The sequence below is a fragment of the Tenebrio molitor genome, chromosome 1, assembly GCF_963966145.1.
Source record: "Tenebrio molitor chromosome 1, icTenMoli1.1, whole genome shotgun sequence".
Taxonomy (NCBI): domain Eukaryota; kingdom Metazoa; phylum Arthropoda; class Insecta; order Coleoptera; family Tenebrionidae; genus Tenebrio; species Tenebrio molitor.
In genome coordinates, this window is record NC_091046.1 from 36,199,801 (window position 1) to 36,226,427 (window position 26,627).

The 26,627-nt window shown below is 33.9% G+C and overlaps 1 protein-coding gene and 1 long non-coding RNA gene across 2 annotated transcripts; one reads left to right on the top strand and one right to left on the bottom strand.

Moving 5' to 3' along the window:
- Positions 1 to 1,505: 1,505 nt before the first annotated feature.
- LOC138127652 (uncharacterized) lies at positions 1,506 to 16,573 on the bottom strand. The gene is made up of 13 exons (XM_069043733.1): positions 16,156 to 16,573; positions 15,936 to 16,105; positions 15,746 to 15,887; positions 15,407 to 15,694; positions 15,271 to 15,355; positions 15,031 to 15,221; positions 14,087 to 14,199; positions 2,961 to 3,354; positions 2,737 to 2,906; positions 2,512 to 2,653; positions 2,166 to 2,456; positions 2,033 to 2,117; positions 1,506 to 1,976 (listed from the first exon to the last, which is right to left on the bottom strand). Exons 1-13 carry the CDS (start codon positions 16,525 to 16,527, stop codon positions 1,789 to 1,791), a joined length of 2,631 nt encoding a protein of 876 aa, XP_068899834.1. The 5' UTR covers positions 16,528 to 16,573; the 3' UTR covers positions 1,506 to 1,788.
- LOC138129460 (uncharacterized) lies at positions 12,903 to 13,968 on the top strand. Its single transcript, XR_011159219.1, has 2 exons — positions 12,903 to 13,475; positions 13,528 to 13,968. It is a non-coding gene; the product is annotated as an uncharacterized lncRNA (long non-coding RNA).
- Positions 16,574 to 26,627: the final 10,054 nt, after the last annotated feature.

Genomic DNA, 26,627 nt, shown 5'->3' on the forward strand with positions numbered 1-26,627 from the left:
AAAACCAATCGGATACGGAAACCTGTTCTCGATTTAGCTGTTGCGATATGAAAAATTTGTTTTGCTCTTATCTGCATCATTTTCAGTGCGTAAATCGAACCCATCATTACTTGAAGCATACTTACTTAACTTCCGGTTACGGAAGTTATCGATTTCACAGCTCTAATACTCGAATTTAAGAGAATGTAGAGATACCAAACCCTTTCAGTGTTAGGTCGGTGTAAATTGGATTCACGAGCAATTTAAGGCAATAATGAAGAAAAAAATACCCGAAAAAAGAAGACAGATGAAACTGAAACGAAACCAATTGGGAAAGATACAGCGATTACAGGTTTCGATAAATTTTTTTAATGCCTGTTGCTCTACACCTACACACGAAAACTTTCAGTGGATTGCGAAGGGAAAGATTGATGTTTATTTTCTCAATTTAGATTTTCACACCACTAACATCAGTTCTCAGCAGTTACATTTGTATAAGTGCGTAATTTTCTTTATGGGCGCAAAGAACCAATCCATCATGACTGATCAAAGATGAGGGAAAAAACGGAATGGGTGCCGACAAAATTAATCATCCTTAGAAATTGTTCACTTGCACACACACAGCTTTATTCATAGTTTTGTTTTGATATTTTCATGGTAAATGTTGTCGTTTTTATTTCTTTTCTCTTTTATGTTAAAGATGGGTGAGTACCATCAACAAATACTAATAGATACACAATGACACAATGGGAAATATTCTATTATGAAACGGTCATAACCTGTAACACGACATTAATTATCATTATGTTCTCGAATGTGTAATTAATTACACACGAGCTTTATCGGATTATTTCAATCATCTGCCAAATTTGAATTTTTAACCAATCACGAATTAAAAGACCATCGAAAAGCATCAATCAACACATTATTAAATACCCATATCGATCAATGCTCTCTTTTTACGATAAATACTCTCTTCCTGTTATATTACTTTGCAACAGGAAAACCAATTGCATTAATTGGTCTAAAAAGTATCCATGTATTTTATGTTCTTATTTAAATTCGGTTCGGAAAATAATCTCCTCAAATACTCGTATATATTTCGCGACCTTCTTCTCTAGATAAGTTTTTATTTTAACACACACAGCTTTGTCACCTTCAATCCAAAGGTCATACACACGTAACGGGCGTTCATTTAAATGTATTCTCAAAGTAGGTGTTGAAGACTCGATTGTGAACGCACCACGAATTACAAGATCACGGGTCAGCTGTTTAAATCTAACATCCTTTTTTCCTTATTTGTGTTTTTACTGTGGAGACTGACGAGTGGTGCGTTCACAATCGACTCTTCAAAGCCACATTTGAGGATAAATTTAAATGAATACCTGATATAATACACACATACATATACATACAAACTTTAATTATTTATCCAGATTTGCCAAAAAAGTAGGGGTAAAAATAAAAAATGGCGTAAAAATGAAGTTTTTTAGTTTAGTTAGTTAGTTTTTTCTAAAAGCTCAAGGGGAAAGAAAATATTTACACAATTCTAAACCCTTGGTACGCGCTGTATATACATACATACGTCTTTTAAGTACCTAAATACAACCAAGATTTTAATTTAATGGTTGCAATAGTTTTAGACATATTTTTATCACAACTTTAACAATGTAAAGCATAGATAAGTTAATTGATTTTTTTATCGGACCATAAGTGATCTATTTTATCATATTTTTGTAAAGATAAATTGAATATATTCAAAGATACAACTTTGGTATTAACATGAATTCTAAGAGTAACAACTACAACTTAACGTCGTTTAGCAAATTCCTGGAAAATTGTTATAAAAGAATCTAAAGTTTCCTCTGCGGTTGGAATAATTTGATCGGCTGGGAGAAGAAACCCGTATTTCCCAGTATCTCTCAGTTCATAAGTGTAGGTTATTCGGGTTCCTAGTTTCCCTTTAACCCAATCTGGACTGCCACCACTAGCCACATCTACAACATATTTGCGATTACATGATATTTAAACAATATTAGAATATTGTATTTACAAAGAATTTCAGCAACATCTCCCACTTGATATTCAGTACCATATCGCTGTGCTAGGGCATCAATTGCTTTAAGTCCTACATCATACTATAAAAAAAAATTAGAATAAGAAGATACAGCAATCGAGCACTTTACTAGTTCGTCATAATTATCCAAATGGTCGGCGGTGTATCCATACGGAAGAAGCAAAATTTGAGAGTACGAATGGAAAGAGATATATCCCTCCAAACTATCACCAATTGTTAAGAGATATTCTGAAAGGGATTTCATCGAAGGCTCGGAAAACGCTTCAGGTCCCGAATACATTTCGGAACAAGGGTCATCGCTAGTCCCACCTTCATTATAATGGTAATCCCAGTTGCGGTTAGGATCAGCTCCAATACAGTTATCATCATGTGGTACCCTAGTTTTACGCCAAGTGCGATTCTACATCCATTAACGTTGTTATTTGAATTCAGTTTACCATTTTACATCAACTTACAGTTGTGTGTGTGTAGGTAAACCCATCGGGATTGATGACAGGGAAGAAGTACCAATCATGACTGTCAGCTACTTCTCGAATGTTTGGATCAGTACTAGTAAGAAATTGGTTTAAAATGTAAGTAGACACTGCTGATCCAATCCTGAAATAGCATTATTTTGTAGAGGATTTGGACAGAAAAAGTCATTTTTAAATTTATTGATACCACGTTACTGTAGTACTTACCATTCGCACGCGTGAATATTGCTCTCAACAAAAACTGATTTATTTTCATTTCCAGGTGCAAAACTCACGTGAACACCTACAATAGGTCTATCTTCGTAGCTGGTACCAGCTTTCTGTAAAGTGACTTTATCTGGATACTGCTCAGCTATATTAGACAGCCATATGTTTATCTGAATAATAAATATGAACAAAATATTATGACATCCTTAGTTTCTTTCACTTACCTCTTGTAATGTGTGGTAATCGTTCCAGTCAAACCCTTCGCTTTTTGTTTTGGATCGTTCATTATCGATTAGTTCCTGTACGTTATTAATGAATATCTCTGAGTCTAAATGATGATGTTTGATTATATCTTCAAACTCATCTGTCTTGTATGGTGGCACCATGACATCCACATGATGATTGAGAGCTTTGACAGTCGTCCAAAAATCATAACCGGATGCTGTTTGTTCCAAGCTTTTTAAAAGTTTTATACTTTCGAGGGTTTTGGGTTTCACTCTGTACACTTGGTAGTTATCATAGCGAACCTTCTGATAACCGAAAACCTCGGCGGCGATAACCAGAACTAATATTAAACTTTTCATTGTGAAGTAGTTGTCTCGTATGAACATTATCAACCTTTAGAATTTATTTTATAGAATTAAAGTCTACCATTACTCAGCAAAAATTTAACTAAAGTGTGAGTACTTAATATCTTATCACGACAAGTGTGCAGCGTTCGGTTTTTCAAGTGTTAAATAAAATATTTTGAAAATTTGAAAATATCGAATATTTTAAAGTCTTTAAAAATCAACAGATAAATATTTTTCGGTTCTTTCTGTTACATATTTTATTATAATAAAATTTAAATCATCGATTTTTATAAACGATTTACTAAAATAATAATTAGTAAAATTAGTACACAATAATCGAATATAAGATTTTTTCCCCTTTTTAGGATTGTTAAGCTCTTACATCATAGAAAATGCTATTCACTTTATTCAGTCAATCTCACAATTCCCCTATAAATCATTGTGATTGATTAATACTCTTGAGAGTTATTCTTTTTTGTTATTCCATATTTTTCTGTTTCCGAGGTACATACGAAATGGTAACAGCTTATTAATCAAAATATTATTTGTCAGTGAAAATAAAGGCTGAACATGTTGATGACTTAGTATTACATTTCAAATATCGAGCGATCAAATTAATTTGTCATCGAGTCATCCATGGATTTGAATCCGTACCTACGTTTTTTGCGATTGATATATCGAGATCTAACCTGTGTGTCAAGCTGTATTTATTGGAACGTGGAGTTCAAGTAACGACATACGATTTCAGATTCATGGATAACTCGATTACAAATTAATTTGATCGCTCTTTATAACGATCTTACCGTGATAAGATTTAATTCATCTGGGTTTCACTGTACCTTAAAATGATGCAATGGTTTCGACGTTACCATTTGTTAGATCTAACTGAATCAAACAAATTCATTCTTCTGCAACAATAAATAATTCTGATAATTATTAAAGAGTTTGGGTACCTCGTCAACCCTGACCATGATCACTCGTGCACATTCAAATCAGGTTTAGGCTCAACGGTTAAAAAATTATAATAATTTCTGATTATAGGGAGAAAATCAAATTCCGTAAAATTTAATAATAAAATCAACAGAACGCACCACTTAATTTTTATATAAAAGTAAAAAACAGGAAATTAATTTTGTATTAATGTAAACGACTTCAAAGTTGATAAACATGGAGACTAATAAATTGTAACAACAACAACGTCTTCACCTAAGGCTAAAAAAATTAATTGCGACTCTGTGGTGTAGTGCTGGGGCGGAAAACAAGAAAGTCATAAATTATAACAAGTCGACTTACAAGTCAACTCAGGTTTTTGTAAATTCTTCCGTTTGCCTTTTATTCCTTTAAACAACGATACAAAAAAAACATTACATAAATTCAAAGAATTAAATCAAAAATAAAGTAGCTTATTTAGCTATATGATGTGTATAGGTATTTTTCAAACTTTTCTATTGAGTATTAATATTATTAAACAAAAATCTAAGCTGTTACTGTATACTGTGGCAGTATGCATTTACTTTCCATAACTCAGTTCAGTCATTTTTAACAATACTAAATAACTACAAAAGTAATAAGAATTTTAAATACCTGTATATGTATAAAATGTCACACTTTACAAAATACAAATGTACTGTTTATTCGTTCAATGCCAAAGTCATTACTTGAGCACCAAATAAAAAGTTTTACGATAGTAGTAGGTACTTTAAGTATTACATTATCTAAATGGAGCATCTACATTATTTTTTGACAACACTGTTTTATCCACGATATTTTTAAACAACTCTTTCATAATGACTTTATTAAGATTTGCACTATACTTTTCACTGATAACCTAGTGGTCCATTTTAAGCTAGACAAATACTACCACTCGTTACAAAATTAATATAGATTACAAACAATGCACAATTAAGCATGCGAGGGTGATTTATCATTTATTGTCCCTAACGCAGAAGGCGTTGATTACCAACTCAAAAAGTTGTTTATCAACAAAATGATCATTTATTGCCAACAGCATGTGAAAACTGGGTGGTGCGTTTCATTTAAGATTTAATAGATCAATTGTTTACTGTAATTTGTTCTTATTAAAGTAGTTTTGTCACTACAGCCCTGACGAAAAAAAAATTTAATAGCTTATGGTGCGAAATACGTCACTTACGGGACTAATACTTTTAATAAGAACGGTATTTGATGCCGGTCGATTGTATTATGTCCTTGACTACCCAAACTACCCAAATGATCGTGGCAACATTGTGTGTCGTTTTAATTGTTCACTGTTGTAATTTAATTAAATCTATCAGCGGGTTTACGTAAAGAAAAATTGATTTTTTTAATTAAATTCGGAAAGATCGGTTACGATTTAAGATCAAACTGTGTCATCGAAGTAAATTTATAATATTTCGGAAATGCTGAAATTAATGAGAAATGATAAATACATAGTTCATTTTGATTTAGGGACCTCCTATTTTGGTAAATACACTAGCATCTTACAAACAGCTGAGAAATGCGAAGAATATCCTTCGCTAAATAACTGTAAATCGATTTACATCAATCTATAATCTATAGTTACTTCATCAAGCTTTACAGAAATTACTGGTTTAGAAAGTATAAATCCAGAATTGTTTGTCTATAGCAAAAGAGTACTTACTCGATTCCACTACAAAAGTTTCTAGTATTTTTCAATCTTTCGTCAACGCCATCGCTATTAGTAGCCCATAATGCACGTTTTGAAACCTCAACCTCAACCTCAACCAATTTTAAAATGTGTATAACTTAGAAAATAGTCAAAGGAAAAAAAAATTCACAACGAAATTGAAGTCAACTCTTCAAATAGTTTAACCCCTCAAGAGATTGGGCGCCATTTTTGAGACAGCCTGTATAGTGTAGATATTTTGGAAGAACTTGTGTCAATTTATGACTCGCGCAGATTTAGTTTAGAGAGATCTGCAATATAGGTCTTATAATAAAAAAGTATAATATGAAAAGACAGTGAGAATTGTAGTCAATATAAAGATTTCAAGTGTGATGGGATGATAAAGAAAACAGCGGAAGCAGGAATTTCTTTTTCTCATTCTCTCAAAAATACTAGACTATTTGTTATATACCGGGTGTCCCATCGGTTTGGCAAAGTAGATTTACTAAGTTAATATAAGTTCTTTGAAAAATGTTATTATTTCATGTTATACATTCAAGTTATGAGCATGGTTTAAAAATATTTTAGATTATACAGGGTGTTTGGTGTATCGGTGGCAACACAAACTTATATTTTTTTAAATGGAACACCCAGTATTTTTTTGCGTTTTTGGAAAGCTCTCGTCAAAACAAAGAGGAAGATACAACATTTGATGGGTCTAACTTCTACTGTTAGTAAACTATTCGCTCTTTTGTGTCCGGACAAACCAAATTTTGAAAATTTGTAAAAAATATAACAGATGATAATTATTTAGATTAGGTTTTTTTAGAACATTGTAAATAGCGTCAGTTTTATTGCCTTGTTGAAAAACATTTAGATTTTTACTTAATTACGTAGAGGGCGCTTCAAACGCAAACTCTTTATTTAGTCAATTTTTTTAAATGGAACACCCTGTATTTAGATATACCGTTGGATTTAAAATATCAAATATTTCAGATTTTTCCTTAATTTAACTGAACCAAAAAAATACTACGAGTACTATAGATTTACAAAATAATTCAAAAGAGAATAAATTTAACCTGTAATTAATTAACTTTAAAAAAAAGAAATAAAAAGAACAGTGGCGGTTGTACACATAATATGGTTCCAACATGATGGTGCACCACCTCATTATTATCGCCGTGTTAGACAGTACCTAGATAATTGGAGGGGAGATCATTGGATAGGACGCGGTGGTCCTGTGGATTGGCTAGGAGATCACCCGATCTAACCCTTTTGGATTTCTTTCTTTGGGGTTTTGTGAATCAAGAAGTCTATCAAGAAAAGCCCACTACATCGCAGGATATGAAAAACCGCATAAGAAATGTGTTTCAAACAATACGACGAGAAACTCTTTCCAATGTTCGTGAAACATTTATTAGACGATTAAATTTATGATTGGAACAAAATGGGCAAATCTTTGAGCATTTAGTTGGATAACTTGTTTATTGTGTTTTTTTTTTGGAAAGTGTACAACCGCCACTGTTCTTTTTATTTCATTTTTTTTAAGTTAATTAAAGGTTAAATTTATTCTCTTTTGAATTATTTTGTAAATCTATAGTAATACATATTAAACTCGATGAAATGTATTTTTTTGGTTCAGTTAAATTAAAGAAAAATCTGAAATATTATTTGATATTTTCAATGAAATTTGTGGATAAACTATTTATTTTAAATGCCGGACACCTGATATCTTTTGAACGCTCATTGAAAGAGCTATCCAACGGTATATCGAAATACAGGATGTTCCATTTAAAAAAAATAGACAAAATAAAGAGTTTGCGTTTGAAGCGCCCTCTATGTAATTAAGTAAAAATCTTAATGTTTTTCAACAAGGCAATAAAATTGACGATATTTACAATGTTCTAAAAAAAACTAATCTAAATAATTATCATCTGTTATATTTTTTACAAATTTTCAAAGTTTGATTTATCCGGACACAAAAGAGCGAATAGTTTACTAACAGTAGAAGTTAGACCCATCAAATGTGGTATCTTCCTCCTTGTTTTGATGAGAGCTTTCCAAAAACGGAAAAAAAATAGTAAATGTTCTATTTAAAAAAATATAAGTTTGTGTTGCCACCGATACACCAAACACCCTGTATAATCTAAAATATTTTTAAACCGTGCTCACAACTTGTATGTATAACATCAAATAATAACATTTTTCAAAGAACTTATATTTACTTAGTAAATCTACTTTGCCAAACCGTTGGGACACCCGGTATTTTCAAAATAGGTTATATATTTTCAAAATAGGTAATCATCGTTAATTTATTTCTATTAATAGATAAGAATATTTATTTACTCTACTTTTAAAGACTGTGTTAGATTCTATTTTATATTAACTAAATCTTTATTAATCAATAGTTACGTTAATTGATTAAATAAATATTTTAATTTCTAAATTCTAATCTACCAAGATCCTGATCAAAAACGGCGTCTAGAATTTAGAACCCCTCACATCCGTGCAGTGTTGTTACACCGTTTCGAATCTGTCTATTTACGGGAGATTCTTGAATCATTTGTAATTTTTATCTACGAAACTATACGATGAATTGTATTCAAATTTTTGGTGAGATATATTGAGTGATTCAAAATGATTGTTGATAATGATAAGTATGGCAACTATGTACGAAAATTTATGTGGCAACTGTGTGGGTGGGGTATAGTTGACATTTCTTTGACAGTTCATAGTCGCGCAATTTTGAAAATTGTCAAGTCAATGGGCAATGGTATAAAAAAAATCAAATGTACGCTAATGAAATATCACCTATACCCCACCCACACAGCTGCCACATACATTTTCGTACATATAATAGTTGCTATTGTAATCCACAATCATTTTGAATCACCCAATAGTTCAACATCTTTCTACCTTAATATCGTTTTTTATCAATATCGTAAATGGTGTTTTTACGCTATGATGGAAAGTGTGAATGTATAGGGATGTAATTTCGAATACGATTATCTCATTTTCTAATCCGTCAAAATCTTTAAAAAAACTGTTTTCTTCGACACTGTCAGAATTTGAGAATTGTCTCCTGTGTGAACAGATTTTGATAAATGTCATAAGTTGTCAAAACGAAACGTCAAGCTAATTTTAAAGATTTTAAGCGATTTGGAGCCTTTAAGGGGCTCGCCGAACAAAAAACGTTTTATTCAACTCGTTCGTGTGTAAATTGGGCTCTTTTTGGCACTCGTGGGCCACTCATGCCATAAAGAGCCCAATTTACACACGAACTCGTTAAAACCAAATTTGAGAAGTAATTCCTTTCTTTTAAACCTGCACCTTTATCTGAACTTGTTCAAAAAATTTAAATTTGGCAGAGAATCCTGTGAAATATTGTGACACAAGGATGTGCAGATGTAGTCCACGATGTGGTTCCCCGAGGTAAGTACGGAAAATGTTACCTACTCTACGTTACAAAAGCCATGAAACAAATTTCACCTTTACTGGTTACGATCCAGAAAGATAGACTGAAAATTTGTTACTTTGGATAAACCTTGATCTCATCACATTATTAACCGTGGTGAAGAGTTCAGCTGTTCAATACCAATATCTAGAAAAACTATGGTAGGAGAAAAAGTTTTGGTAACAATTTTTTACTTTTTTGTGAATGTAGTAGAATGCTCTTGCTCATGTATTTATCATATGAACAGAGTCTAACAGGGAAATTTTATTCTAAATTAAATTTCAAAGTGCAGGATGCTATCAAGGAAAAAAGAACGGAAAAAGACAGGACACCTATTTTATCTGGACTGTCCATAACACATTTTAAAATATTGAAGCGAAACCCCCTATTTTCTACATTTAACTGCCAAGGATTATATTTTATCATTATATGTATTAAACTAAAACACTTTCGTTTCCCGGATGATGAAACAGTACTAATGGTGCCAGGTAAGTGGCTCGAGGCACAAACAAAATATTTTTTGCTAAGGGCATCAAAACACTTCAGCATCGTTTTACCAACCGCATTAGTATCTTACTCATAGTATCTCAGGTTGGGAAATAAAATTGTTGGAACCTTCATACATTTTTGCTTCTATTATGAAGCACCATAGATAATAAATAGTAAAATATTGCTGTGAAAAACAATCAATTGTGACAATAAACACATTATTAATTTTAAACATAAGTAAAGTCCATTCAAAATTCAAAAAACCACCACCTTAACCTCAAAATTACAATTCTCACCAAATTTTACACTAAACAGCGTTGCCGATAGTAATTATCGAAGAAAATGCGACGTTGGTGGTTTTTTGCAGTGTGGAAACTTTAACTGGAATAAAATTCATAACTTGGACATAGATAATTTTTGTAAAAAATCCCTTAACTTTTTTTTTCAAACGGAAGGGTATGCCAAGTGACACCTCGTTTGAAAAGTTACTTAGCAAGGAATACAACACACTATTTTTTTCCTGAATATTTTCAAAGCCTACGTGCTAAAAAATAAAAACCCGTTTTATAAGTTGAAGACTATTTAATGCAACAAATGTTCAAAATTTCTTTCTTGGCAAATTGCAAATCGGTAGTAACATGCATTCCTTACGTTTTGTAACATTCCCGGTGCAATTTTCCTCATTTCATGCCTAAAACCGAACAGTAGGTATTAAAAACCCTAAGCAACGTATTAGGCATGAAATTAGGCAAATCTCACCGGAAATGTTACAAAACGTAATGGATGTATGTTACTATCGATTTGCAATGTGCCAAGAAAGAAATGGTGCCCATTTTGAACATTTGTTAGGTACTTAAATAATAGAATTCAACTTATAAAATTGGTTTTTATTTTTTAGCACGTAGGCTTTGAAAATATTCAGAAAACAAATAGTGCGTTGTATTTCTTGCGAAATGGGCTTTCAAACGAGGTGTCACTTGTTAGGGGTGGTTGCGCACTTCCGGGAGGAGATATGCAAAAACCATATGCACCAAAATATGGGCAAGGAAAAACAAAAATCGACCTGTTTCGGTATTTTTTACAAAAATCGCCCATGTCCAAATTATGAATTTTATTCCAGGTAAAGTTTTCCACACGGTATACCTATACCTGGTATACCTATCCAATTAAACTGCATACATTAACATAACATTTAAAGCTACCACCGGGCCGCGTTGCACAATCATTTTATTAGTAATAATATTAGTCTTGTAACTTGTAACTAGTAAAATTATGTTGCACAATCTCATCTCTAGTAATTTCAAGTTACAAGTTGTAAAATGAAAAATATTAGTGTATTTTACTAGTAGCTGTTGCACAATGGCAGACACAAATCAACTAATATATTAGTTTTGTAGTTTTTAATGTCAAATTTTTACAAGCAAAACGTCGCTAATAAATATTGATATCCGAATTTACAAGTTGAAATAATTTTCTTCAAAATGTTACATGACTTATTCTATGAATCAAGCAGTGAAGACGAAGCATTTCCAAATCGAATAAGGTAGCATAGGGTAACATTTTTCGACCTCAAATTAATTTTTCATTTGAATCAAGAATAGAGTTTTTGGAGCGGTTTAGATTGCCCGCAGAAAAAATGAAATTGTTAGAACAAATAGGTTACAGGATTCTACATAATAGCTGAAGATGTGGGGCTATTAGCTATTACTGCTAAACAATAATTATGTAGTACCTACATACTACTGGTTTGGAACGGTAGCCAATATCACACCATTTCTGATATGCATGGGATCAAAAAATAACAGTACCTATGTCGTGTTATAAAAAAATAATGTTGTTAAAATGTAGTGACTAGAACTTTATTTAATGTGTTGTGTCAGCGGCAGAAAATATTGAAGGGGAAATTAGAAATTTTTGTGAGAGCTTTCTATTTTATTGAATTTAATTTTTATTTTTATTGAATTGCTAATTTTCTTCACTATGTGGGGTTGTAGATATTATTTTATTTATCCATAATATAGTTTTATTTCTAAATATAAAAAATTTCTTCGAAATCGGGTGATTGGGGAATTGTCTCGAGAACTGATGCATTTTTTTTTAATGCATAATAACAACTTGCCTTGGTCATCGCGTTTACCCGTACCTATTCATAATTTTGGTTTGTGATTTATGAAAATAACAAATTAAATTACAAAAATTTAGCGTGACAGGCGCAACATTAGATTGTGACAAGTAAAAATAAATCAAAGCCGACTACACTAGTAATTTCATTTTTTTTCCTAATAAAATTTAGCAGAATTTACAACTGTAACTAAAATAATTGTGCAACACAATCTATTAGTACTAATAACTAATAACTTGTAACTTGTATTTTGTAACTTGTAAATTCTTAAATATTGTGCAACGGGCCCCTGCTATTAGGTTTTAATTTATTTAAAAAATAGATAGAAAGGATACAGTAAGCGTCAAAAGTTGATAATCATTGGAATATTTTCTTTTCCATTGAGTTTTTCGAAAAGAAACATTTTTAGGTCATTTTCATTTTCCACCTCTCTCCATTTCTACGCAATGACAATGAATTTTTTTAATAGTGACTAATTCTTTTTGCACATTTTTATGTACTCTTTGACTCATGGCTGTTGAGATATCGATCTTTAAGTGAAAACAGGATGGCAGTGAAATTCCAGTTTTATAACAAAATCTCCACGAAATAGTATATTATAACGTGCCTTCAAAAATAATTATATTTAGAGTAGGCGTTGAATACGTTTTAATTCTGTTAACAGTGTAGATAATTTCGTAGGCAATCAATTATTCTCCGGAGTTACACAGGTTGCATAGTAAGTTTTGTCCCAATTTCATATTAAAATTTTGACATTTGACATTCGTTCTCTTTCCCGTTTTCAAATTGAGTTGTGTTTGTGCTTTTATTCGTTTTATTCCTCGTCTTGCGTACAAAAAATCAGTTCTTGTCAGAACTAAAACGAAATCTGCGTCAGTGTTTTACTGTTTTCCGACATTTTTGTGAATAATGGCTTTCACTGAACAACATAAAGTCTTCATTGCAGACATTGCAGTGGAATATACACAGTTTCGACAAACTTTAAACGTTTCCTTAAAGAATTTTCAAGAAAATGGATCTGTGGGACGAAAACCTGGAAGCGGCAGGCCAAAGAAAAGAACTCCAGAAGTGATTGAAGAGGTGAGACAAGCAATGGAAGAAGCCCTAGGCACTTCAATTGAGCATTTATCACAACAACTTGGTGTGTCTGTTGGTACCTGTCATTCAATTGTGAAAAAAGATCTTCACCTATTTCCCTACCGTCTCACATCTGTTCAAGAATTACATCCAGTTGATCTCCCCTAAAGATTAGAATATTGTCAATGGTTTCTGAATACTTTGGATGTTTACCTTGATAAAACCTTTTACACTGATGAAGCCTACTTCCATCTTAGTGGATATGTCAACTCTCAAAATACAAGAATGTGGAGTTCAGAAAATCCACATTTTTTCATTGAAACACCCCAGTACCCCCAGAAGTAGGCATTTGGGCTGCTATTAGCCAACACAGAATTATTGGTCCAATCTTTCTTGAAGGTAACAATTGTAATAGTGTTTTAGTAATTAAATAATAATCAATGTTTTTTAGGAAATATCAATGCTGCAAGATACAGAAATGAAATTTTGACTCCATTTTTATAACAACAGAATTATAAGCCGTAATACACCAAACAACTGGCCCCCTAGATCATGTGATTTCTTCTTGTTGCCACACATCAAAAATTGAATTTACACAACACCCATAAATGATTTGGCAGAACTACGAAATAGGATAACACAGAAAATTAATGAAATTAATAATCCTATTGTTTTAGAAAATGTAACTAATGCAATTAGGTGAAGGACTAGGTTGTGTTTACAAGAACAGGGTGCACATTTTCAACACTTACTCTAAATTATGTATAAAATTGTTATCTCCTATTGTGTGAGGTTATGTGCAATACTTAATTTACAATTCTTATTAGTGTTCACAGCAATGTTAATGTTATGTTTTCTTTTATGGTTTAAAGAAATAAATGAATTGATACGACTAACTATTTGTCACTTTGCTTAAGGTGGGTACTTTCAGACTGTCTGTTTAGTCCCATGTTCAGTTTGAGTTTTCATTTAATATAAATACTGAAACTGAATGGAGAATATGAACTAACCGTGTAACATCCCATTTACTTGTTCCCTTTATGTTAACAGTTACTTGACTTTGGTGCTTTTGAACTTTTGCGATCTTATTCGACTTTCCATTCGAATTTGGGGTATTTTTCTCCTGAAGATTAACTAAAATTTGCAGCAATGCCTCACAAAGATTTCGAAAGCTGAAACATCATCTTCCGTATATTGGCGAAAAGCCATTAGTTAGCAAATAATTTGTGATTGGAATAATGTTTGGATTATTTATTAATGTGAATTTCAATAATCTGAGATGAATGCGCTACAAAAATTAAAAATATTTTCTAACCTAATTTTATTTCGTTAAATGTCAGACCAGACGATTCTTGTGTCATTTTCTACGCTGTAAAAATGTTGCAAACAATTGAACTTTCATAGGTTGCTCTAAATATAAATTTATTTGAAGGCACGTTATATTGAGGGAGAGAAATGCATGATTTTTCCTAAGGTGCAGTTTGTACAAAGCACCGAGGGAAAAATGAGCATTCTCTCCAGAAGTATATATACTATTTTTTTCACGGTATGGAGTAGAAACAGCACAAAAATCTCAAATTTTAAGAATAAAAAAATGATGACAAATGAGTTGTCATCTTTCGATGAATTTAATGGAACTAGTAATTGCCTTGACAACACAATTAGATTTTTGTCACAACTGTCAAAAAAAATGAAAACTCCCATTAGATTTTTGTCACAACTGTCAAAAAAATGAAAACTTTTTCTCCCTAGGGAGCAAATATTTGCTCCCTAGGGAGAAAATGCTCTACTTCTGTCACGATGTTGACATCCGAAAAGTTGATTTCTACTCCCGATCGTGAAAAAAATAAATTTAATAGATTTTTTATGGTTTCACTCAGTTTATTATAGATAGGTATGTTCAAGACACCACATTTTGTAAAATACAATATGTATAATACATAAACAGCATTTAGTTTTTCTTAATTTTGTCAAACTCTTGCAAAATGGTTACGAGAGAGTCGAGAGTTTCTTCAGCGGACGGAATAATTTGATCAGCCGGCAAAATAAATCCATATCGACCAGTATCCCTAAGTTCGTAAGTATAAGTAATAGGAGTTTTAAAAGTACCCTTTACCCAATCCATGCTTCCGCCACTGGCAACGTCTAAAATGAAACCATCAAGCAAATTCAACAAAAATTATAAATTACTCACAGAGGAGCTCTACGATATTTCCTACTTGGTACCTTGTACCGTATTTCTGAGACAAACTTGACGCTGCCTTCACGCCTACATTATACTAAAATAAGATTGTAAATTATCCCTTGCAAATAATTTTACTAAAACATACCAAATCTTGATAGTTATCCAAATGTGACGAAGAGTACCCATAAGGCAGCAACATCAACTGAGAATATGAGTGGAAAGCTATGTATGCTCCCAATTTCGGTCCTATTGTCGTAATAAATTCAGAAAGAGTTTTAGTGCTTGGTTCGGAAAAGGCTGAAGGTCCGCCGTAGGTCTCAGAACAGGGGTTCGAACTGGAACCACCAGTGTTGAAATAATAACCCCAGTTTCTGTTGGGATCGGCACCTGCACACAAAAAGTAAGGAACACGTGTCTTGCGCCACATACGGTCCTAGAAGAACGGCGTTTTAAGGAACTCTTTTTATTGTTTTATGTTAAGTACCGTGGTGTGAGAGTAGACGAATCCGTCGGGGTTAAAAACTGGCACAAAGTACCAATCATGAGTGTCTGCAATTTGGCGAACATTAGTGTCTGTACTGGTCAATAGCTGATTTAAAATCCATGTTGTGACAGCTGAACTGATCCTGTTGAGAAAAAATAGTAATACTTTTTACAAAGAATTTGATCTTTACCATTCACGAGCGTGGATATTGGATTCAATAAATACTGTTCTGTCTTCGTTTCCAGGAGCGAAAACTACTTTAACTCCTAAAATTTCGCGATTTTCGTAACTTGTTCCTGCTTTTACTAAAGATACTTTATCCGGGTATGCACTAACCAGACTTATCAACCAGTCGTTAATCTATTTCAATGTATTTAAAAAATGAAAAACATGTCCTTCAAGAAACGTACCTCATCAAGTGTGTTATAGTCAGTCCAATCGACAGTGCCAGCAAGTCTAGTTTTAGGTCTCTCGTTGTCAATCAGCTCCTGAACGTCAGAAATATATACCTCAGCATCGAATTCGCCACTGTTGATGATATCGTTAAACCGATATTTAAGATGAGGAGCGACCATTATATCGACGGGATATCCAACTCCTCTAACTGCCGTCCAGAAGTCATATTCGCTGTTAGACTCTTCGAGGTTTCTCAAAGCTTCAACAGCTTGAACAGTTTTCGGTGTTAGTCTATAGACCTTGAAGTCGTCATAGCGAATCTTTTCATCCCCTAAGATATGTTGGGAAGATACTAAAAGTACAAAAAACGCCAAGAAAATGTTCATTGTTATAATATTGATCTAGAATAGACTAAAAGGCGACATTTACATTCTCTTATTTATACAAAAATGTAATCTAAGAGGTAAGTCATTCACGTACTGATAATGAATTTAAAGAATAAATGTTAACAAATCATCTGTAGACATCTCGTATTTGTTTTCCTATCTATATGATTGATTAATGATTAAATTCAGCTTAAGGCATAACAAGTACTAGAGATACGATCAGGAAAAACAAGAGTATTAGAATTGACAAACAAAAGTAGAATTACAAAGTTTTATTTCTTAATACCTTACTTGTCAAATAACATACTTTTTAAAATAAATTAAAAAAGACTCTTCAACGCCAACTTTGACGGAAATTTAAATGAATCCCGATACATACAGAGTATTTCACGAGTGATAATGAGTCTGGCGGAATTGAAAATGCAACCCACAGTACATTTGCAACGCAAACGAAATTTAAAATAACAGTAAACAAACTCAAAGTTGAATATTTATGTAAAAAACGATATTCTGACTGTATATTTAAATTATTACATTTTTAATCTACAATGCAAAAATTTCCGATAATAATGCGGAATCTGGAAAAGTGCCCCGAATGCTTGCAGCGTTTCCACGTTGAATGGCAAGGGAAATCCTCTCAAAAAGGAATTTCTTTGATTTTGAATCCCCTGATTCCGCGATAAGTCGGTCTCCGATGACATTAATGAAATCGATTGTTTCTTTGCACCAAGGGCCTAAGGTTTCAAAGGCTAAACCTTTAAATATGTAGTTTGACGAAATAATTGAACTATATTTGCTATGTTTGCGTTTGCAAGCCATTTCAGCGGCAAAAACTGAGACTTCAGATGTTTTCAATGCGTAACTGTCTGCAAGTGTATCTACGACAGTAACGTCCCAAACCAAAGGTTGACCTTTAATCCACGGTACTAAAGTCATCCCTTCAGGGCGTTTTCCGTCATCACGAGATAGTCCGTTTGGTTCTAAAGTTGAATTAACATGAATAGAAGTCAAAGACCGGTTGATAATAGAATTAATTTCAGTGTGTCTTGAAAATCTACCACTGCTTTTGGAACAACTTAGACCGTGAATGCCAATTTCGTCAACTTTCGCATTGCATTTGCAAATATGAGGTGTACAAAGATTACAACCCAATCTTAAACCAATACAAACTTGGAAGGAAGTGTTATCTAAAAGAGTACCAATATTAGGAGAAGGTATTGCATGTAACCAAGATCCTGATTCTCTGCATTGCAAAGCCTTAAAACGAGCCAAGTCTCTAGGTGAATTAAAGATTAAGTCATTGGCAATTATTCCTTTGATATTAATATTATCCCAATTCTTCTGAAATTGTGGGATTGTTGGTATTTCGTTCTCATTTGCTACACCCCAGACTGCTAAAGCTTCATCATAATGGTGAATATTAAGCTCATTATCCTTTGAATTTAGTAATTGAGAAACAAGCTTTTTAACACCATGAACTGAAGATAGGAAAGCAGGGAGGCAAATATCGAAAATGCGGCGAATTCCCAGTCCACCAAATCTAATCCGTAAAGTGGTCAGCCATTGTAAATCAGTTAAACGTAAATTAAGTATTTTTTCTAAAGAAGACTTTAAAGAAGAATCAATGGAATTAACGTAATTAGAAAATTTCCAAAAAGGAGTTGTTCTTAATAAAAAATTAAATTTTGGTATGAAAAGACAGTTCTTGATTGAGGTATAAGCCACGTGTCTGTTAAGAAATTCAGCTTTATTTAAAAGATTTTCAACTGTAATAATAGTTTTTTCGACAGTATTTTTAAAGCCTTGGTCAAAGATTGGAGAGCCTAAAAGAGATAAACTTCCTCGGTCACAAATTTTAATACTTGGTGCTAAATTTTGAAATTCCTTTATGATTTTTAAATCTGTGTCTCCAGAACAGCAGAAGATCTCGCATTTGTTAAAGTTTAATTCAAGACCAATTTTCTGGATATATTGATAACTTTGTTAAAGTCGGACAAAACTACTTCTGGGTAATCAGCTAAGGTTCCATCATCTAAAGTGGGGTATGACATTGGACTTCTTTTAGAATACAATCTCGTTCGACTGACTTATTTTGCATTCAAAGACAAATCATAATATGAAAAATGTTGCAGATAAAATAAAACTGTTTAGACCACATTAAAGCAGTATCCGTCTAATTATTTTTTAAATATAAAATTTTAATGTATGTTTGTGTTGAAAGACTTGTTGAAAACGTCTGGGTAAGTTAAGATTAAAATCTTATTATCCACTCTTCCGCACACAATAGTAACTATTTTTTTAATTATTGTACTTAATAAAAAATGAATAAGATTATTTATCAAATACCTGATTTATTCAATATCAAGCGATAAAATAATTCAGAGTAGGCTATTTTAATTTTTTTAAATGTTGGTATCGGGGCTATGTCAAAATAACAAAATCAAAATTGTTCGAACTGCCAGTGCCAAATTTGACATTATTATTAAGTATTAAGGTAAATTAGTTTTAAATTTGTGCAATATTTACATTTATCACTAAATACACACATTATTGAATCCATTTTCTATTCCATCGGGCTCATTATTCCTCGTAAATCACCCTGTATAGTGAAATTTTTTTAATAAACAATTGTCAGTGTCAAAATGAAGTAAAAAACCATACTGTACCACCCTAAAATTTGGACATATGGACCAGCTGTATAACAATTTGACACCAAATCATGGTTAAGGTTATGTTCACTTCACTTTCCGTACCTTTCTTCCGTGAATTCATTTTCAAAACAAATTTAATGAGAAATCAGGAGAAACCTTTTCGAATTTGAAATAAACTCTCGCTCGTTAGGGCGCAGGCTCAGTTACATAAAAAAATGTTGACACTCAATGTGACCAATCGTATTATCATGAAAATCACAGTTTGGCTCATACCAACAAGACAACGTTTTGACAATTGTTTATTAAAAAAATTCAACTACGGGGTGATCAAGAATCACTGTTTAAGTTGGTAACACTGGATCGTATTTTAAATCGTATAACAGGATAACTTCCGGTTGTTGGTGGCTTGTCTTTGTTAATGCTATACCTATATCAGATATTTGTCAAATAAACCAACAAAACATATTCAGTTGCAGTGTTATAAATAACCGAATTAAAAATGTTTCTTAATTGTACTGCCAACTTAAACAGTCCTTCTTGATCACCCGGTATATGCAGTTAATGGGAAAATGATAATGCTTGGCTACATGGTCATGAATTTTGACAAGAAAGTGTAACCTCAAATATTATACATGATGTATATTGTCATTCAGCCACACTTTTACCATACAACTCGCCAAATTTCCATAGCCTACTCTGGTCTAAAACAAAAGTGAATGCACTGTAAACTCGGTACAGGTTGCAAAGACACACGTGTCATTTGCAACAGAATTTTTTTCATATTCCTGAACCAAATAAAGGCACAAAGGAACCAGAAAATCATAGTTTGGGTTGAATATTTTCCATATAAGTACAGCTTTAAAGTAATTTCAAATGACTAATGCCATAAAAGTGCTGTTGCAAATGACAAGTGTGTCTTTGCAACCTGTACCGAGTTTACCTATAGTCGACTCAAGTTGCAAAAAACCACTTGTCATTTGCAACAGCATTTTTTCAATATTTTTGAACCAAATAAAGGCACTTTCCATATAAGTACAGTTTTAAATCATTTCAAACGACTAATGCCATAAAATTGCTGTTGCAAATCCAAATTGATTTTTTGCAACTTGAGTCAACTTTACTTACTTCAAGCCATTAAAAATGTTGATTTTTTTAAATTTGTATAAAATAAAATTGAAAATTCTGTCACCTAGTGGCTTTCGCAATTCTTCAACTCATAAAGGGAACAATTTTATCATTTTGGGATTATATTCGTATAGTTTTCGTTTCCTAACCAAAATTTAAGAAATACAGTACGGAAATTCAATATTTTTGTAAACATGTAGCACTCACCGACTCTTTGTATAGTGTGTCCAGCGAGAGATTGGTTGTCATAAAAATCATTACATTCTACGCAGAGATAGTAGTACCTAGCGCGCGTAAAATTTGAAATATATCCTTCAAGCAGTAACATTTTTTGCCCTGAAATTATGCTCTAGTCTAATTAATGTATTCTAGTGCATTTTGTAGTGTTGGTTTACAAGTCTACAATTTAAAATCTCCCAATCTCTTGCTGGTCAATAGTATATATTTAAAAAAATGTTACGAATGCATATCAAATCGGTGCAATTTCGAGGAAAAAATTCCGCAGACAAAGACACAGCCACCATGAGGAAACCCACTTTTCTTTACGTTTTGAGCATACGACAATCAGAATTTGATCTTTATCTGTGACACAATATTTCAACTGTATGTATTACCAAACTTCCATTTCCTTACAGAACATGGAATAAAATTGTTTAAAATTTTGAAACTCCACAGCGAAAGCTACGCAGATATAGCAATCTTTACTGTAGAGCACAAAATTATCTATAAAAAATCGGTGACGCTCGTATCGTACTTAGTTGTTATACCCAGTTTAGACTTGAGCGACATTCAAAAGCGCGCCTTTAAATATGAAATTTCGGAATACTTACAAACTGTTAGTACTACTGTATGCTTTATTTGCTCTACGGGCTTTCGAATTCCTGATTAGTGATTACAATATAATTACAATTACAATTAATTTAAACATAAAAATAACAATTCCAAAAAATACAATTAAACTAACATTTTTTCTTTCTATTCCCCACCCCTCTCCTCTATCCTTTCCCTTCTCTTCCATACCTCTTTCATCCATCCTATCTCTCTTCCGTCTTCGCTCAGTATTTGTCGCCGCTCCTTCTTTCTCTTTTCTCTCTCATTTCGTCGCATCCATGTGCTCTTCTCCTTTCTCCTTTCTGGACGACACAACACGAATACAACACAACATCCATGGGAGGCCCATCCGGCCGGGATTTGAACCCTGCCGACCTCGCGGTGGTGTCGGAAGAGTGTCGCTCTTCCTTCCACCACCCTACCGTCAGCCCCTGAAAGACATACACACACATCCATGGCCCGGCGGAGGTTCCTTCCTTGGAAAAAATCCTCCCCCTTCGGTGAGATTTGAACCCACTAGCGCCGGGACCGCGACCTCGGAGCACTGTCTCCGACAGCCATGCGGACACCGAGCTACCTACCATCCATTTTTCTTTCCTGTCCCTTATGATCCCCTTACCATCACCTCCTTTTTCTTTGTCGCTCTGCCACCATCTTCTCTATTTCCTGCTCCTTAAATGTTGTTTCTTCCAGTCTCCTCCTGTAGGTACTCTTTCACTCCTTGTTCATCCCACACTTTTACTGTCACCTTCTTCTCCTCCTCTCTTGTTCCTCCCTTTTCCTTTTCTTCTTGGTTCGTTCCCTCTATGATATTTTTTAGCGGGAGATGGTCGGAGTCTACTCTTTCTCCCACTTTGAATTCTTTCACTCTCTCCCATGCTGCCTCATTTACTATTGCGTAGTCTATGACTGTTTCCCCCCTGCTGCCTACGTATGTCAATTCCCCTTCCTCATCCCCTCGTTTATTCTCGTTCAGCACTTCCCATCCATTAACTTCTATCCACTCTATCAGCCTCTTCCCCTCTGCGTTTTCCACTTTGTCTTTTGTTTTTCTTGTCCTTTCTCTTCTTCCCAATTTCCGTCTCCTCTTTCTCCAATTCTCCTGTTGAAATCACCCCCTACAAGCATGCATTCTTCCCTGTCCATCTTCATTGTGTTCTCGACGCGTCCTGTTGTTATCCTCATCTCCTTGTTATATACTGTTATTATTTTCCACCACTCGTTGCTTATATGGACGTTTATTTCCTCCTGTACTCTTTCACTCCTTGTTCATCCCACACTTTTATTGCTCCTCCCTTGCTTCTCCCTTTCGTTTTTCTTCGTGGCTAGTTCCTTCTATAGTAATTTCTAGCGGGAGATGGTCGGAGTCTGCTCTTTCTCCCACTTTGAATTCCTCTCCCCCCTGCTGCCTACGTAGGTCATGTCCCCTTCTTCGTCCCCTTGTTTGTTACCGTCCATTTTCTTCTATCTACTCCATCAGTCTCTTCCCCTCTACATTTTCCACCTTGTCTTTTGTTTTTCTTTTTCCATCCCCTTTCTATTCTTCCCAATTTCTTGCTTCTCTTTCCCCTATTCTACCGTTGAAATCCCCTCTCACAAGCATGCATTCTTCCCTGTCCTTCTTTATTGTGTTCTCAACCCGTCTTGTTGTTATCCTCATCTCTTTACTATACACCCTTAATATTTTCCACCACTCGTTACCAATATGGACGTCTCTCTCCATGCATCCTTCTTCTTCTCCCCTTCCTTGACTCTTTTCTTTGATCCCCAGTTTCACCCCTGTTATTATTCCCTTTTTCTTTTCTCTTTTTGCCCATTGGCTTTTCCACTTGAAGTCTTTCCGTAGCATTTTCTCTATTTTCTTCCAGCTTCGTTCCTCGACCCACGTTTCCATCAGACCCATTATTTCGAATTTTCGTATGTATTCCCAAAATTCTTTTCCTTTTCTACTTAATCCGGCCACGTTCCAGTATAGTACTTTTACTCCTTCCCTCCCTTTCGTACCTTGTTTCTCTTGTTCCCCTTTGTGCTTTCTTTCCATTTTCCCTTTTTTTTGTCCATCTGCCTTCTTCTCTATGGTTATTTTCATGTACCCCACTTTTGCATCTTTCCCTTCTCTTTTTTCTTCTCTGGCAATGGCTCGTAATTTTTTCTGAATTTCTCTTTCTTGCTTTGTGAGGTCGTTGTCAATAAATATTTTCTCTGTTGCCCTATTTCCTCTCAATTTTCCTTTCTGTTTCATCACCTTTTATTTCCCACTCCACTCTTCCATTTGCACTAGTATTTGGTCCTTGTTTATGTTGTAGCAATCTTTGACTTTAGCTTCCTCTATGTTTTCTTTTATAAACTTTTCTACGTCCTCTCTACTCTGCTGCTTGCTCTTTCCTTCACCTCTCCATCCCGTTATCACTATGCTATTTTTTTTTCTTCTTCTTTCTTCATTTTCCATTTTCGTTTCCAGCCGTGCTACTCTCTCAGACATGCTGTTTTTCTCTTCCTCCCATGTCTTTTCTTTATTTTAAATTCTTCCCTTAGTCGTTCTGTTTCTCTCTTGACTTCTTGGTTCTCTTTTCTCAGCTCCTTTATTTCCTCAGTAATTTCCCTTTTCATTTCCTCCAGCTATTCCAATATCTTTTCCATTTCCCTGTCTGCTTTCTTCTCCACTTCCGGCGACCTTGCGGTTTTTTTTACTTGTCCCAAATACCTTCTCCTCCTCCTCCTCTTCTTGTCTTCCTGTCTTTTATTTTCCAGTTCTTTTGCTTTTTTCTTTGTCTTCCTGGGACCCCTTCACACTGCCTTGGCTAAAAGAACGGTTTCTGCCTCCCTCGCTCATAGGCTTGCCCTTTACCTCCTAGATGTCGCTGTTTTCCGTTTGTGGTTTGTTTAACACTTCTCTTCTTTTGGGTGTTTTCTTCCTTCCCACACCGTTCAGCCTCTTCATACTTTGCTTTGGTAATTCTCTTCTCCTTCTTCGTTGGTCTCTCTACAAATTCTTAGTAACAATTGATTAAAAAATATCAAAACGTTGTCTAAAAATTCTAAAAATAATCACATGCGATTCTGTTTTAAAATTTACCAATATTGCTATATAACAAGGTTGTAGTAGCTATGATATGAAGCTGTTGATTGGTTTGATCTGTGCAAAATCAATGTTGTTCAATAACAATATTGCTAAATTTTGAAACAGAATCGCACTAAATGTCTGGATATTATAATAGTTTTTTTTTTTGTTAAGGCCGCGAAATTATTTTTTAACGTACCTACCAAGAGAAAAATTGTCGCCGAGGCCGCTTGCGGTCGAGGTAGGCAACTTCGAAGATGTTATAATCGCAGCCAAAATGTACACAACATTTTTTGTGCAGCCGAAAATTTGTATAATTATAATTATTATAAAACGAACAAGCGAAATTTACTTCACTGTCAATAAATATACACTCACCGGCAAAAAAACGGAACACTAATTAGTCAACAACAAATTATTCCCATAATACCTATTTTGACGTATTTTGACCAGGAGGCCATGATAGCAAACATAACCTTGAACATTAGCATAGGCTATTTTATTAGCAATTTCGCATAAAAACAAATTTTGTGCTTGAAAACCTTCTTTTCTTAAATTTACCATTTTTATAATAATCAAGCAACCTGGTTAGATTTTTATAACTTTTGTAATTTTTTATTGTTGTTTACTTCGAATTTAAGTGCAGAACGTAAAAAAATGCCTCTAGCTGGTGTAAATATTGCCAGAGCAGTAGCTTTGGTTGAAGACTGTTGTTGTTTCCGTTATGCAGCTAATGCTATTGAGGCTCCTCTTGATAGTCGTTACAGAGCTATTACAAGGTTTCAAAAGACTGATTGAAAAAGAGCAACCACATACCGCGACGATAGATTTTTAAATAATAATGGTGTTCCGCTTTTTCTGCCGGTGAGTGTATATCTATAAATTCGGCAACGGCCGCGAAATTGGATTTCGCGGCCTGTTTTAGGTACGCGAAGTACTCGTTTCGCGTACTGTGCACAAAAAGGAATTTTTAATACCAAATAAAAGATATTTGCATCCTTTTTCAACTTTTAATGTTGGAAAACACAAGATTTTGATTTTAATTTTTTTAATAAAATTTAAAATACTCCCAAGCCTCTACTGTTTACCGCTTTATAAATTGTGTATATGTTAAAAACTGTTTAAACTTCCTTTGTAATTCGCTTTTATTAACTCTTTTTCTATTTCGTATATTTTTGAACAGAAACTGTCATTAATAATAAATTGTTGTTTTTAATGTCTCTATGCAAATCTTTTTTTCCCTTTTTTGTTTTTGTATCGCGGTCTCTGATCCATGCTCGCGCTGAGCCATCAGTTGTCCTCAAATGTTGAGACGAGGAAAAGGTCGGTCGGTCCCCTGCGACGAGGCGAAGAGGTGCTGATGTTAACATAGGTATATGTATTCGGTCCTCTAAACGATGATATAGTTACTAGTTTTTTTTGGGCAGCTGATCCGCCGATTGTGGAAATTTTTATTATGTAATAATCAGCCAAAGTGTCCACACATGTTACATTCCATATTAGACGTTGACCTTTACATGGAATGAGTGTAACACCATCAGGTCTTTTACCATCGTCTCTCTTGAACCACATGGTTCAAGAGAGGAAGAAATGTGGAAAGAACTTAAGGTTTACGGGCTCGTTGCTCGTTGGATAATTTGGTTTAGATCCGAATGTCTTGAAAATCTACCCTTATTTTTAGGACAACTAAGTCCGTGACGGCCATAATTTGAAACTGCAGAGCCGCAATAAAAAGTATGTTTCTCAAAAATTTCACAACTAAAACGATTTGCTAGGTAGGTACACATATGTATTTGTAAAATCTTGTTGTCCATAAATGTACCAATGTTCCTTGAGGGAAAGGCATGAAGCTGAACATTGGATTCCTTTCTTTTGCGGCAAGAAAACGAGCTGAATCAATTTGGTAATTGTTCACTTTAACTACTTCTGGAATTTTCGCGTTTTTTCTGGCTCAGGACGTCCTCCTACATCGTTTCCCACCAGTCAAACCTTGTGCAAATGAAAATTTTCCTTACCCTTTAGTTAGACTAAGACTTGGCGCGACCTTGACGCGACCTTGAAACACAACAAGAGAGAAAAAAAGGCATTTGCACAAGGTTTGAATGGTGGGACACGATCTAGGAGGACGCCCTGAGGCTGTCTAGCCAGAAAAAACGCGAAAATTCCAGAAGTAGTTAAAGTGAACAATTACCATCAATTTTACCAGAGAAATTAATTTCATTAGTGATTATTATTACTGAAAAGAAGACAATATTTTTTTTTTTATTGTTAAAGATTTTTATAGACAATTCGTTATAAACAATTTGACAGAGTCTTAGAATTAATGTAAGCAAATTTCAGGAACTATTTCAAAAATAATTCCAATTTTTTCACATTTGACGTTTGACAAATGACATTTTTGACAAGATGTTTTTATTGAGCGTGTCAAAACT